This window comes from Oncorhynchus mykiss, chromosome 23 (assembly GCF_057628025.1).
Source record: "Oncorhynchus mykiss isolate SJ-2025 chromosome 23, ASM5762802v1, whole genome shotgun sequence".
Taxonomy (NCBI): Eukaryota; Metazoa; Chordata; class Actinopteri; order Salmoniformes; family Salmonidae; genus Oncorhynchus; species Oncorhynchus mykiss.
The window spans coordinates 29,434,849-29,451,223 of record NC_143044.1 but is presented as its reverse complement, the minus strand read 5'-3'; the positions used below and the strand labels follow the sequence as shown (position 1 = coordinate 29,451,223).

At 38.6% G+C, this 16,375-nt stretch overlaps 1 protein-coding gene across 1 annotated transcript in view; it reads right to left on the bottom strand.

Annotated features, from left to right (window-relative positions):
- Positions 1 to 16,375, bottom strand: part of LOC110502713 (CUB and sushi domain-containing protein 1) — a 500,827-nt gene that overhangs the window by 289,088 nt on the left and 195,364 nt on the right. Inside the window, exon 3 of the mRNA XM_090217249.1 lies at positions 2,362 to 2,474. Within this exon, the coding sequence (XP_090073375.1) occupies positions 2,362 to 2,474 (113 nt within the window). The remainder of the gene's footprint in view (positions 1 to 2,361; positions 2,475 to 16,375) is intronic.

Sequence of the window (16,375 nt, the reverse complement as noted above, 5' to 3'; positions counted from 1 at the left end):
AAGCACTATTCTGAATCTTCAAGGCTTGGTTAAATATCGGTTGGACTCTCATCCTACTTTATGGACCAGACTCCATTTGAAGTGTTCACTATATGTTGGAACAGCACCCTGCTGGAGTTGTCCATTATCTGCTGCAGGATTTTGTACTTATCATTTTTTATTTTATTTTATCTTTCCAATAATGGTCTAAAGAAATATACTTAATGAAATGTTAGTGACAATGATTGAATTAAAATGGGGTCACTAAGATGCAATATTGTTTTTTTATAATAACATGCTTATTTGTCTTTTTGCACTCATTTAGCTTCATCAACAGTAAATCAATTTGCAAAGATAGCTATTTCTGATTCCTGAGAGCATCTGTGGAGGTAAATACGCTGCTAGGCTATTTATCCATCTCGCACACTGCTGTGCCAATCAAGACAGGCAAATAGATTAGCTACAATTAGTCAAGTGTAATGGCCCATAAATCACAATCTAAGGGCTGCTGGGAAAACCTGCAGGTTGCATAGTTGGATAACATCATATCTCAATCTCAACTACAATAAACTGAAAATGAAAAAAACAATGCTACCAAAGGAAATGTTGTTACCATCAATACTATTAACACTCTAGGGGTCCAGCAACACCCTTCATCATAACAATGGTTGTGACACTTTTATCAATGAAATCCTGGCCTGTATCAAAATTCTCTAAAATCCCAGACAAAATCTGCAGTCAATTTCATTTAGACTCCAATGGTTACATGGAAAATCAATCTTTGTCGGATTAAATGGAGCCCATTCAGACAACCAGACAAAACACCCTTATTAAACGCCATTACCCTGATGGATTAGCTATTCATGTTCTGAGAGGCCAGCCACTAATACATAATAAAAGAAGATGTGACATTTTCCTAGAATGCAAAAGTGACAATTCTTCTTCTATGTGGATGAATAAAACACATGTAGAGAGAACGCAATATAACGCAATATTGACAACCTTATTCATGCTGTAACATACAACATACAGTAGCTGTAGTTAATTCTGAGGCAGTGGTTAGTACTAAGATATCAGTAGTCAGTGCTAAGATATCAGGAGAAAGTGTTCTGATACAGCCAACATTAGATAAGCCAATCATTGTTAATTCTTTCTTATCACTCAAATCAAGAACTTGCTCACACTACACACAATAAACCATTGTCCTTAAAAGGAATTGTCACAACCAGGAACAAGTGTTGTTGCCAAATGAGACTGATATTGCATTAGAAAACATTTAGGGAATTGAGTTTTGGTATCCCCTCACAACCCTGTAGCACTAACACAACTCTGAATCACTAGGGATGTAAATGTTCCGGGGAAAAAAAACAAAGAAAAAAAGCACGCTTATCTTTAGAAAGGTTTACGAGCAAAGTGCCATGCTCGTGCATCATTCATAGCCTAGGCCCCAGTGTCTCAAGAGAGCTCATGAAGTTTGCTACAGTGTATGCCATCCTGAGAGATGTTTCCGACAAGGGGGGCGAGTTGAGACTCCAGTGATATTTAGACTTCATGGAAAATAAATGACATGCACTATTGTCCTGGCTGGGTCAAAGTGATTTGTGCTGTTTACTTTATAAAACACACTATACAGTTTTGTAATGACCCTAGTTTGATACAGTTGACCTGAACTCCCTTGAAATGCCACAGCTATCAACCACAGGTTTAATAATGCAAATAATGCCAAAATAACGTAAATGGGAACATGTACTAAGTAGATAACAACTACAGCAGTAGCCTCATCTCTCTTAAACAGTAACCAGTTGAGGTCCTGAAGAGGTCCATGTTAAAGAAAAACTCCACCCAAGAACTATCTTTGTTTTTTTGTTTCATCAGTCCATTGTTGATATAGTCCCAAAATGTCTTGCATGTCAACAATCAAATTTTAAAGATACATAACTTTCAAAATAAAGAAATACAACCGTTATGATGCGGTATGCTAAATGTATCATACCGGCTGTAAAAACAAATACCAAAGATCGTTTTGGGGTGGAATTGTCCTTTAAGTGAAATCTACTTTGCAGTGTTTATTCATATGAAATATAATATGCAGAATTTCAGACACAGATTCATGAATTACCCTATAATACAAAAATAACAGTCATTTATATTTAATATTGAGAATTTGTGGCCCATGAGGGAATCAAACAAACTACTCTGGTGATGCAAGTACAATCCTCTGTCAACTTAACAATTGAAATCAATATATAGTAGAGAAACAAGTCAATAGTGAGACCATTACCATTTTGGCAACACAAATATGTTCAGTATTTTTAAACCCTATAATACATCAATCCAGCCAGGCTTTTAATTGGAGAAACATGCAATAATAATAGGTCTCACCTTCATAAATTGCTTTAAATCCTTGTGCACTCACAGCAAAATCTGTTGTGAACCAAAGGGCCATTATTGACCCTGTGCTCACAATAGGCGACGGCAACATGAAGCCAGATAACCTGCGAAAAGAGAGAAATGTTACATAACATCTAGTCATTGTTATCAAATATTTAAGTACTTCACATTATTGTTAGTGGCCCCAGTTTTGTACTGTGCTTTTGTCTCAGATTTTAAGTTTTCAGAGAAAGGACATAAAAGTAAAATGCTTTACACCCAACAGAAAAGGAAATGACATCAGGCACACAATAACAAGCATGGCAAGGAACAAGAACAGAAGGACCATAGCATTGCTAGACTGCCTCAAGGACCCAGGAACAAAGAACCAGGGTATGCCTTCACTGGGATCTAACGCTAACACATTCTGGTGTCAGAGCACATAGATAAGATAGTGTCACATGGACAGAGTGCAGCTCACAGAAACAGTGCAGATGTGACACAGAAATAAACCCTACTGATTTTCCCTGTACGTCTACATCGCTAGTGTCCACATTCAATTATAGATAAAGCTCCCCAAAATGTGTATCGCTGTGTGATGTGCACTCACAACTTTCTATTTCCTAAAGCCAGTTCATACTGACCAGATTCTACTGCCAAAATGTCAGTCCATTAGGTGTGAATGCTAAACCAGAGTCGGGCAGCATCTTGTTGACCTGTTAATGCACAAGACAATCAGAGCATGAGGCTGCCAAAGATAAGTAAAGTGAAAGTTCTGTAGCTAATGTCGATATTTTCTAATGTAGCTAAATTCTAACATTCAAAAAGTGTTACTGAACAGAGTACCAAACAAATGCATAATATTTACTGGATAATAAAGGCGTTATAGTTCATTTGTTACAATAGCGTTTAGGTACAAACACCTAGTAACCAATATTAGGAATATTAATATCAATATTTTGCCATTAAACAAGCTAGTTAGCCAAACTAGTTAGCCTATAATCTTGTTTCAACTCATCAAGCCAAGAGTTGTAAAGTCTGTAAAAAAAAATTGGTAAAAAACCACTGATCCATTAGGTCTATCCAATAATAATTTCAAGAAGGAGGCTTTTAATCCTTTCTCAATGACACCATTACTAAAGGCTGATATGAATCATATTAGTCACTGAAATCAAACGCTTACTATAGATATTTCCTACATTCTTAGAAAATAGGATAACAGTTTTTGGTTCCAGGTAGAACTATTTTGGGTTCCATGTAGAACCATCTGTGGAAAGGGTTCTATGTGGAACTCAAAAGGGTTCTACCTGGAACCAAAAACTGTTCTAAGAATTCTAATTCTAAGAATTCTAAGAATGTAGGAAATATCTATCGTAAGCGTTTGATTTCAGTGACTAATATGATTCATATCAGCCTTTAGTAATGGTGTCATTGAGAAAGGATTAAAAGCCTCCTTCTTGGTTTCTCCTATGGGGAGATAGCACCTATTTGTCTAAGAGTGTAGCCACCAATGGCATTCCTATACAGTACTGCTACTGGAGCATGTTCCCAGAATGATGTATGCGCTTCTTGTTTGCAGTCGAGTATCTATCTGCCTGGCAGGTCTTTAATCAATCATTTATTTTACGTCCAGTGATTTTCCCACTTACTTTTGTTCAACAAGCCATTTTGTGTTAATTTAATTTCAAACTTGAGCAGCGTGTGAATCTTTCATTCTGTGTTGGTACAGGAGACAACTGCACTGAATAATTTATTAATTCGCCCCACCCTCCACACACACACACATACACACACACACACCTATTTTTATCCAGTGGATGAAGTGGCTTGCTTGAGCACAAAAACAAATAACTGCCGCTGTAATGTTTACCACTAATAATTTGATTCACTCACCTGTGAGAGATATTGTATTTTTTCCACAACTAAAAAAAATGGTATACCCTCAGTGTATTGTTACTGTTAGCTTCTGTTAGCTCACCAATAGCTGTCCACACACTGGGTATTACCGAGTAAAATAGATTGTCAGGATATATGTCATAATCTCTTAAATGCCACGCTAATTAATATACACTATGCAGTGAGCCACCTATTCTTCATGGGCCTGTCACTAATCCAAACGATCTACCTAATCCAGACACAGGTGTCAGCGCAGAAACATGTTTCAAGCATATGCACATGGAGGACAGATGACCAACATGGCCTAAAGAAACAGAGGTGCTAAACTGTTTACACTGAGGATGATTGTGTGGTCATTTGAGATGTCCTTGTGAAAACCTCTGGCAATAACATTGGTTTTCAGTCAGCTTTCATGCTATTGTATATTAAGGCTATTATTACCTATGTATAATCCACAGAAAATATCTGTGTATTCTGCCACCAATATATGTATGTCCTTATGTTATATTGACAACACTATTGTAGAAAAGGCCCATGGAGTTGGAGGAAGAATCCTTTAATTCATGGCCACTTGCTCAGCTGGGCCAGGGGCGCTGTAATTAGGTCAGGTGGAAATGTCTGACAGATCTCAACTCATTAAAAGGAGGAAATCGCCATCCCTGATCTCGCTGCTTTCTCTTCCTTAACTCCGTTTAATCCAGAAGTTCTGTGCGTCCATGAATCCACCGAATCTGTTACCTATCATCTGAACTATCTGTTGCGATCGGGAGAGCGGGCTCACAGTTATTGTTTATAGTTATTACTGCGGAGCGCGGCTTGGAGCGCACGCTTCAAACCTATTATGTCATGTAAATGGTCAATGATCACGGCCCTACAGATAGATCATCACAGGCCAATTATGCCATCGATATATGGTTAATATGTAATGAAATTACATGGACATATGAAGACAAACTTGAAAGGGTAAAATATGAAACGTCATTGTTTGCTGAACTGATCCATTCTGATATCAAACTGATGGAGATTATAGATTGAATAACCGATCACTGATTGAATTATTTGTATTAGTCTTCTCATGATTATGATGAATAGTTACGAGCCTAAATGACTCAAGGATGATTCCTATTGACTTCTTATTGAACTGAATGACCTAATTATGTTAATAAAGAATGATTGTTATGATTTGATCTTTGTGATTATGAATTTGATTGGATACATGTTATTCTGTTTCCTTTGTTATGCAGCACAGACTACCCAGTAAATATGCCACTTTATGGTTAAAGGAATTCCTGCCTCAGTCTCATCCATTCCTCTGTCACCTGACCCGTGACCACCTGTTCACCTTCACTGTCAGTCATCCTACCTGTCCAGCTACCCACACAGATTCCACTAATCTTTCAACTGTTGCTTAAAATAAAGGGATACAACCCTAAACAGCTTCAACTTGCCGAAACACCATCTTAAATGCACCCTTTGTTCAATGAGAATGGGCTCCTTATCCTTGCTTGACATTGAATTATTGTGTGTTTTAACTCTCAGTTCCTCTTGGAAAATCACTTGGAAAGTTGTCTAAGAGTCAAAACGTATGAAATAAGTGGTTTCTCCGTCACCTCAAAGACGAGACCCTTGAGTAAATGCAGCTCTTGTTCACAGATGAAAACTCCTGATTAGCAGCTGCACTAACAACAGCTCTGAAAACAGAATTCCTTTTGACACTGCCATGGCCACATCACCATACTTTGGAAGCACACAATTCATTAGACGGTGATTGTTGTTATATTGATAATCCCTGAATAAACACACCAGAACTGAGGACTAGAAGGAAATAATATTCAGGGTATTCTCTTTAGTTTTTCAATCAGTTAAAATGGAGAAGGGGAACAGTGAAACAAACCCAGAGTAATGACAATAGCAAGACTAATGCCAGGGTCTGGTCACAGAGACTGTATTAGTGGTTAGTGTTCAACCGTTACTCAATTTCAAATGGAAGAGTGGCAAGTTGCAAACAATGTGAGGGTTTTCTCAGAATCAACAGACAGTTATGGGTGTGAGGACTTAGATTCATGTTGTCAGCTTTTAGCTCTTGGGGAATAACTTAGCCATCAAGTACAAAAACCAAGTACAACAAATACATTGCTAACATTCACAAAGGGCTAATTGACCTGTCTGAATGGAATTCTTAGAGCCTGGATACTGTACAGCACGGCCAACTAATGTGTATACATACCATTGTTGACCAATACCATTGTTGGATAAATTGTGTTAATAAATACAACCATCTTTATGGCTAGGATTTGAACTTTGGCTTCTAATTCGTCAGTTTGGGACTTTTTGAGTGCATGAATGTTTGCAGTTTGCAAAGAGATGCCTGATTGGTGTTGAAAAATCATATTGTCAGTAAGTTCCCAGACCAGTCAGAGGCTTTTATTAGAGTCCATAACAGAGCTAGGCTGTGAAGTTGTTATGATGCTGCTACTCTTTCAAGGGTGTCAGCACAGTGTGCATTAGCTCAGAGAGAACATGGGACTTAGCTCCATTTCCAATGACTCCAAGGTCTTTGGAGTAACTGTAGGCCTATCTGTTTACTGACAGACGATTCATCCACCTTGACTTCTATCCCTCCCTTTTAACGATCATTTCTAAAGTATTTTCAGACGTATAGCAATAGGTTATTCACAGACGTTGGAGCATCCTTTTTTTATTAAAACCTTTTTTTTGTTATAAACCTATACACAACTTTAAAAGATTAAGGGTTTTTACGTCATCTCTATTGACCACTGTGACAATTCATCTTTAAAGGCAAATTGGTATAGAAGTCCAAAGATCATACATCCTGGCTTTTCTCTATAGGTTCAGATTTTTGAGCTGAATAAAGAAAAAATGACTAGGAAAAGTAACTAAGTGATCACTTAGTCATAAAGACAATGGTGTCCAATTACTTTCTTAGAACGCCCTCCCTTTTTAATTTGCTTGATCTGGAGCTTAATTGCAATGTACCTCAATGGACTCCAAGCAAAAGAACAACACTTTGTGTGGAATAAAGTCAGGAAGCTCTGAAATTGCCTTTATATTCTGTGATGAGGGTTCCTGGAAATGAGAGATGTGTACATAATTTCACTGGTGATCTTTGAATGTCTGCCTTACAAGTCATCAATGGGGCCAGTGTGCACCCATACAAAGCTTCCATCAGTTTAGTTAAGAGAGATCTCATGTTCGTGGTTGGGTGTATGTGAAGATTGATTCAGTGCATGTGCTCATTTGCATGCACAGTTGATTGCGTTACTGTTTGACTATGAATCGAGTCTGGCTAGTAATGAGACTTAGCCTAAGAGCCAAGTAACAACAGGGGTATACTACACCACCACAGCCAAAGTAAAAAGACAAATATCGAGAGAAACAGGGGAAAGGAAGTGTTGATTCGGTCTGTTATTGACAATAGGTCAGTCTGTCACACAACTTGTCCAATGAGACCAACCACTGTACTCGTCTGCTACTGATTCTTATCAAGACGCAATTGTACATTTGGGAAGGAAGTGCTCTTTCACACCGAGAAAGGGTGATTGATTGTTGAAAGATTGTTCAAGTAGCTTACTGTGAGGAACTATAGTTTTAATATATTATCATTCGCAATGGACGTTAAAAAAGTACTTTCCTATATTTCCACGCAGCAGGCCAGGTAGTTATGCATGCTCAGGTGTGCACGCTCTCTCAACTTACATTATTATCTATTTTAATAAATCCATTGAATACACCATCACAAAGAAATCCATTATTAATTTGTTTTAGGCAGGTCCGAATAAAACATACGTTTAATTATGTTACTGGTCTGTGCAGCCTACTGTATACGGCTGTGCCATGCACATTAAATCAATAGTTATTTTGTTCATTAAACAGACAAGACACATTTTGGCTACCCTGATCACAGTCAACACACATATTTTATAGTAGGCTAAGAATATAATGAAATATAACTACAATTAACATATAAAAAGTTATATTTTGAAACTGAGCAGGCGTGGTGTCTTACATTGAGAGCATCTTCATCATGATACCAATAGAAAATAATAGCATTATATATTTTCTCGAGCATGTGAGTCTCATGCTCATATTTCACAACCTTCGCGGGCTTTTGGAGTTGCCTTTACGCGACAAGATGGTAGGCATCCAATGCATATGGCTCCGGTAAATTTTTCAAATGGCCGGTAAACTAAAATCTTTCCGGTCATGTTGTATGGTGACATATTTTCCTGGAACAAGAATGGAATGAGTTACATTTGAATTGAAATGACCATCGATAGACCTTTAACCATAGAAATATTTAATACAATATTCTGCCCATATTTCTATTTTTGAAGGACTTTTATGTTTTAGGTACAGTAGCCTACAGAAGCTAATGTAAAATGCATTTTAGTTTTTCTTGGAAGAGAAACACCATAATATTGCATAATCAAGTAGATGTGCTAAAAGATGCCCTCTGGTGGTTAAATGAGCTTTATTGGCAAGCTCTGAAAACAAACCGAAGCATACTACAACAAACCAAAGCATAACGCATGCAATTATGCAGTATGACGCAACTTTTAAATGAGGAACCACTGTGTGTCACTAATGTATTTTAAGTGAATGGTGAGCAGCATTACCATGTCATAGATGTAGGATTGCTTCGTCAATTATCAAGTATCTGAGAAATCGGTTCCGCTTAGGCTTTGCCATTCAACTCTTTCAATTCCTCAAATTATTGTTTTAAGTCAATTGGTCTCGACTGTAATACTGTAACTCTGTGGGGGCCTCAGAGAAGTGGGTATAATGTCAAGCATTTTAGTTTCAGTTCTAAGGTAAGGAGAACAGTGCAGTTCCCTCGGCCCTATTCATATTAAAACGTTTCACTTCAAGAGTTTTCCATGAGGGATGCTTCGCCATGCAAAAAACATCCTTGGCTGTCTTAGAAGAGGTTTAGTTTTCTGGCTTTGTCAACCTCTGGACTGAACAATGACAGTCATAGAAAAAGTATACTGTGATTTCATATTGCAGTTTCAAGTTGACTGATGTATCATTCTCAGTCCTGGGTTATTCTGTTTCTGGGATTATCTTTGTGCCTGGTTTGTGAATAGATATATCTCAGTAGTTGACAATGGGTTCACACCTCAGTCACTGATACAGAGCTGATTCTAGATTATCAACCAGTGTATTGTTTGAGGGTATTTATTTTCATTATTTCTGAGATCCATCAGTATTCACTCTATAGTATTCACTCTACAGCATTCACTCTAGTACAATGAAGTCTAAGTCATCTCCTTTTGTGTTTCAATACCCTCAAACTGCAAGGTGTTTGGAAACAACAGACAAAACAAGCAATAACTATGTTAGAAACGCTATATATACAAAAGTATGTGGACACCCCTTCAAATTAGTGGATTTGGCTATTTTAGCCACACCCATTGCTGACAGGTGCATAAAATCGAGCACAGAGCCATGCAATCACTATAGACAAACATTGGCAGTAGAATGGCCTTCCCAAAAAGCTCAGTGACTTTCAACGTGGCACCGTCATAGGATGCCACCTTTCCAACAAGTGAGTTTGTCAAATTTCTGCCCTGCTAGAGCTGCCCTGGTCAACTGTTAGTGCTGTTACTGTGAAGTGGGAATGTCTAGGAGCAACAACAGCTCAGCCGTGAAGAGGTAGGCCACACAATCTCACAGAATGGGACCACCGAGTGCAGAAGCGAGTATCTGTCCTTGGTTGCGACAGTCACTGCCAAGTTCCAAACTGCCTCTGGAAGCAACATCAACACAATAACTATCCATGGTCGAGCAGCCGCACACAAGCCTAAGATCACCATGTGCAATGCCAAGCGTGGGCTAGAGTGGTATAAAGCTCTGGAGCAGTAGAAACATGTTCTCTGGAGTGATGTATCACGCTTCACGATCTGGCAGTGCGACAGACGCATCTGTGTTTGGCAGATGCCAGGAGAACGCTACCTGCCTCAATGCATAATGCCAAGGAATAATTGCCTGGGGCTGTTTTTCATGGTTCGGGCTAGGCCCCTTAATTCCAGTAAAGGGACATCTTAACGCTATAGCATACAATGACATTCTAGATGATTCTATGCTTCCAACCTTGTGGCAACAGTTTGGGGAAGGCCCTTTCCTGTTTCAGCATGACAATGCCCCAGTGCACAAAGCGAGGTCCATACAGAAATGGTTTGTCGAGATCGGTGTGGAAAACAGAGCCCTGACCTCAACCGCATAGAACACTTTTGGGATGAATTGGAATGCAGACTATGAGCCCAACCTAATTTCTCAACATCAGTGCCCGACCTCACTAATGCACTTGTGGCTGAATGGAAGCAAAGCCCTGCAGCAATGTTCCAACATCTAGTGCAAAGCCTTCCCAGAAGAGTGGAGGCTGTTATAGCAGCAAAGGGGGGACCAATTCCATATTAATGCCCATGATTTTGGAATGAGATGTTCGACGAGCAGGTGTCCACATACTTTTGGTCATGTAGTGTGATTTGCCACACCATGGACTCAAGCAACTGTCTAAGAAATAAACCCCAATATATATAGTATAGTGAATCATGAAATGGACACCAGCTCTACCATTTGTCATCCTGCAAAAAGGTGAGCACGTTATTGGAGCCCACCAACGGTGTAGTCAAAATATATTGGTATATCCATCACATGGCTCAGCAAGCCTTGGCCCTCCTTGACTCACACTACAACTGCATCAATCATAGGAGTCAAACACAGACTCTGTTCTGTTACAGAATTCAATTCCCTAACAGTGGTACTCTCTGCAACCCCCCCAGCACTTTTGCACAGAATTCAGGTGACTGAACCGTGACTTCTGATCCATACGGATACAAAGGCATACACTACATGGAACCCAAAAGAGTTCTTCAAACGGTTCTCCTATGGGAACAGCCGAAGAACCCTTTTAGGTTCTAGATAGCACCTTTTTTCTAAGAGTGTAATAGTGTGCTATCTTGGATGTTTGTTTTTCCCATGATGAGCATGATTGATAGCAAGACCTTTAGCATATAGAAAAGCATAATTAAACATGTTAAAGTAAAGTGGTGTGAGTTTGTGTCTTATCGACACTCCCAACATGTTCAGCATAGCATACATTAGGGTAGAATAACCAAATATGTTATTAGTGTTTTTATCAAATAATAAGAAACACTAAGCCTATAAGTGACTAAAATACAAAGTCACTACAGGTGACTAAATACAAAGCACTACAGGTGACTAAATACAGAGCACTAAAGCAATGCCTGTCTGTCAGCATTGTCTGTTTTTATAATCTAGTGCTCCAAGCAATTTTCACTCAAATCTAAAGTAGGGTAGGAGAATGTTCACATTATGTCACCCCTTACACACTACCTGAAAAATATCTGAAATAGTCTCTGTGGGGATAAAATGCATTCTCTGACAAACCATTAAAAACAATGTCATAAACTGTAGACGATATTATACTATGGTCGAAATACATTAGTATTTCTATATTTCTATAATATAGTATTCACTGTAGTGTTTTTGCGGACTTTAATGTAGTATTCACTGCAGTGTTTTTGCGGACATGACTGTAGCATACGGTAGTATTTACAGTAGTGTTTTTGTGGACATGACTGTACAGCGGTTGCTCCACTAAAAGTTTTGTGATTATGCTGCGGGACTTTGTGGTTTAGGTAATTTGTGGTTTAGTACAGTACCTTGCTTCACCACTTCATTGCTCCAGACCAGCACAAGGGGGAGTTAGAGCACTGATTATGCTTTTGGGTCCTACTGTGTCTCTGACTGACAATTAATGGGTGACATAAACCAAAATAGAAACGGATAATTGTGCACGACTTCAGTATTACTTACTAAAACTGTTGTTACACTAAGGCTTTTATTATTTTATTTTGTTAAAATTATTTTAATCTTACTGTAGTACTGTAGCCCAATCCCGACTGGTCACGTTGTACAGCGCCTGAGTGGCGCAATGCTCTAAGACACTGCATAGCAGTGCAAGCTGTGTTGCTATAGATGCTGATTCAATACCTGTGCTGGCCTCGACTGGGAGACCCATGAGATGATTACTGGTTTTTGGTTTCTTTCCCTCTATAATATAAATAAATCATTCTAAATAACAAACTGGCTTTATTTACAAATTAGTAACAATGTCTCACCCCATGTTCAAGAATGGCCCTTTTCACATTCATTTTATGTTATTTGAATACAAAATCATCTCCAAAATATTGGAAAATACTCTTTCAAACACACACTTTGTACAGAGCCATTATGGCTATTAGCAGGTAGCTGGACAATAGACTTGCCTAGAAGGAAGGTAGGGGGAGAATTATATCGTCAAATGTATTTCTAAGTTAGGTTGGCTGTATCACAACCTGATTGGTTGCAATTTAAGTTTAATCCACCAGAAAAGACAAAGCAAATAATACCACAAAAAGTATTATTATGTATCACATCCGACCGTGATTGTGAGTCCCATAGGGCGGTGCACAATTGGCCCAGCGTTTCTCTCCCTCTAAAAACAGAAATAAATGTTTTGACCTTTACAAATATTATTTAGGTCTTTATTCAGATTACAAGCTCTCCCTTTCATTTAAGAAAAACAAAATTACCTCCAAAATATCATTATACTGTATATGATCAAGTTGATGGCACAGTCATATAGCCAACACCTACATAAAGCTGAGTGACTCCCTCATTCATGGCTTTGGATTAAAATAAATAAGTACCAACATTCTTTCTGATAGTCTTTGATAGACCTGGACACCATGTACATTATCATAATAGCCCATTATGGGGCGCCAAAGTGGATGGGGGCTCCAGCAGTGCAAACAGATGCAGGTTCGATACCCGTGCCGGCCACCACCGGGAGACCCATGAGGCGGCTTTTGGTTTTAGTTTCGAATCTTCTATATGTAATTATTTGCGGAGAGTCAAGCCATATGTTTTGATAGACTGTAGGCCTACCGTAGGTGACATGAGTCTCACTAGTGTTGAGTAATGTGCTGTTAAAAGTGGTGTAGGTCTTATTAATTTAAAGAGCATATTGAAGTTAGAAGCAATAGGATTTGAAGCAATATCCTACAACTATTTTAGCACTGTTTCACGCTGCTCTGAGACAAGCATGGTCTTGATAAATCAATGAGATTTTTATTTTCACTCTCTGTTTGGGTATAGGTTAGACAACAATTATAGAAATGTAGAAATGTTATGCTCTTAGTGACCCCACAACACAGGGATTCTTAGCTAAGTAGCCAAGTACTGTAGCCTACTCCCGACAGTCAAGTTGTACAGCGCCATATTTTTTTTATTTTTCTTGAAATAGAAACACCATAATATTAATCAGACTAATTGAGCAAAATGTCAGTCCCATATATATACACTATGTTCCTACAAAAAAAGGTTTTAAATTCTCTAGTACAGCCACTATTGAAGGCTATCAAATACTTCTCAAAGATGCCCTCTGGTGGTCAAACTACCACTAACTAGCGTTAATGGTATCAGTGGTTCACACTTAAATAACGTGTCATAGAATTCTGCGGCACCATGCAAGCTGCGTCACAGTACTCTGCAACTTTTAAGGGACAAACTACTGTAGTATACTGTAGTATTTAGTGTAGTGTTTTTGCTGATATGACTGTGGTATTTTGTAGTAACACCTGCCAACTAGAGTGAACTAAATTGGCACACCTACCAGTCTACGCCAGTTACTGTTTAATGAGCGGAATAACTCAACAAGAACATAAGACACACAGGTTTGTGACCAGCCACCTATTGAGTTAGGTCAACAGTTCTGAGCAATGCAACGGACCAGACAACACCTTAGCAAGAAAATATATTTTTGATTTAAATTGTAACATATAAACATTAGACACAGGTTCTTTGCCCATTAAAGGGAAACAGTGCAGAGGCAGCTAAAAATAACATGATGTAACGATCGTCTGTTGAAGAAGGTGTGGACCAAAGCGCAGCGTGGTAAGTGTTCATACTTATATTTAAACTGAAAACTCAATAACAAAAATAACAAAGAGAATGAACGAAAACCGGAACAGTCCTGTCAGGTGCAGAAACACAACACAGAAAATAACTATCCGCAAAAACCCTATGGGAAAAAGCGACCTAAGTATGGTTCCCAATCAGAGACAACGATAGACAGCTGTCCCTGATTGAGAACCATACCTGGCCAAAACAAAGAAATACAAAAACATAGAAAAAGAAACATAGAATGCCCACCCAAATCACACCCTGACCAAACCAAAATAGAGAAATAAAAAGCTCGAAGGTCAGGGCGTGACACATGAAAAGTTTATTATAGCTTAGAGGATTACGTTTGTTTGTTTGACACAGATAAACACACATCAACAACAGTACACCAAAATGACTTCATAGATATTTTACTTCAACTAGATAGCGTTCTGAAATACAACAATGCTTTCACAGAGATTCAGCGGACCAAGTTCACAAGATGACCAAAAACAGTGACAAAAAATATTGTAGTTTCTGATGGTAGAAAATAAACAACAGTTAACCACTGCATTTACATAAACAATGTGTGGCTATGCTTGCTACTTTTGCTAGCTTTGATATTGTTTGTTTGCTTGTCATGCTATGTAGCCATTGATAAATTAGCCAGCTATAGCTTCTTCCTACCATGTGGCATGCTATTGCACCACCTTTCTGGTCATTCAATGTTAACTGCTGTTACACTTAAGCATAACTTTACCAAATGATATGCTTATTGCATTTGCACTAAGCATTTCATTTATTATTACCATTAACAGACAATGAATTTTGTATGTTCATTAGTGGTATTGCCCATTATTATTTGCACATTTGTCTCCTTTTAGATAAACCATACTCTATACAAAGCCAAGCAAGTGTCAATTCAAGAGTCATGTCAACAACTGTCAATCAGTCCCTGCCATGTACAGTATCATCTCGTTACCTGAATATACAGAGCATTTGAAAAGCATTAAGACTTTTTCCACATTTTGTTACGTTACCTTATTATTAAAAAATGTATTACATAGTTTTTTTCTCATCAATCTACACACAGTACCTCATCATGACAAAGCATGACAGCCTTATTCTAAAATTGATTAAATAAATAAAAAACTCCTCAATCTACACACAATATGCAATAATGACAAAGCGAAAACAGGTTTTTAGAAATAAAAAATAGAAATACCTTATTTACATAAATATTCAGACCCTTTGCTATGAGACTTGAAATTGAGCTCATGTGCATCCTGTTGCCATTGATCATCCTTGAGATGTTACTACAACTTGATTGGAGTCCACATGTGCTAAATTAATTTGATTGGACATGATTTGGAAAGGCACACACCTGTCTGTATAAGGTCCCACAGTTGACAGTGCATGTCAGAGCAAAAACCAAGCCATGAGGTCGAAGAAAATGTCCATAGAGTTCCGAGACAGGATTTTTTTGAGGCATAGATCTGAGGAAGGGTACCAGAAAATGTATGCAGCATTGAAGGTCCCCAGGAAGACAGTGGCCTCCATCCTTCTTAAAAGGAAGACGATTGGAACCACTGCTCGGCCAATAATGGGAGAAGTGCCTTGGTCAGGGAGGTGACCAAGAACCCAATGATCACTCTGACAAAGCTCCAGAGTTCCTCTGTGGAAATGGGAGATTCTTACAGAAGGATAACCATCTCTGCAGCACTCCACCAATCAAATCTTTATGGTAGTGAGGCCAGACGGAAGCCATTCCTCAGTAAAAAGGCACATGACAGCGGACTCATCAGAGCAAAGGACAGATTTCCACTGGTCTAATGTCCATTGCTCTTGTTCCTTGGCCGAAGCAAGTCTGTTCTTATTATTGGTGTCCTTTAGTGTTGGCTTCTTTGCAGCAATTCGAACATGGCCTGATTCATGCAGTCTCCCCTGAACAGTTATTGTTGAGATGTGTCTGTTACGTGAACTCTAAAGTATTTATTTGGGCTGCAATATTTGAGGCTGATAACTCTAATAAACTTATCTTCTGCAGCAGAGGTAACTCTGGTTCTTCCTTTCCTGTGGCGGTCCACATGAGAGCCAGTTTCATCATAGCGCTGGATGGTTTTTGCGACTGCGCTTGAAGAAACTTTCAAAGTTCTTG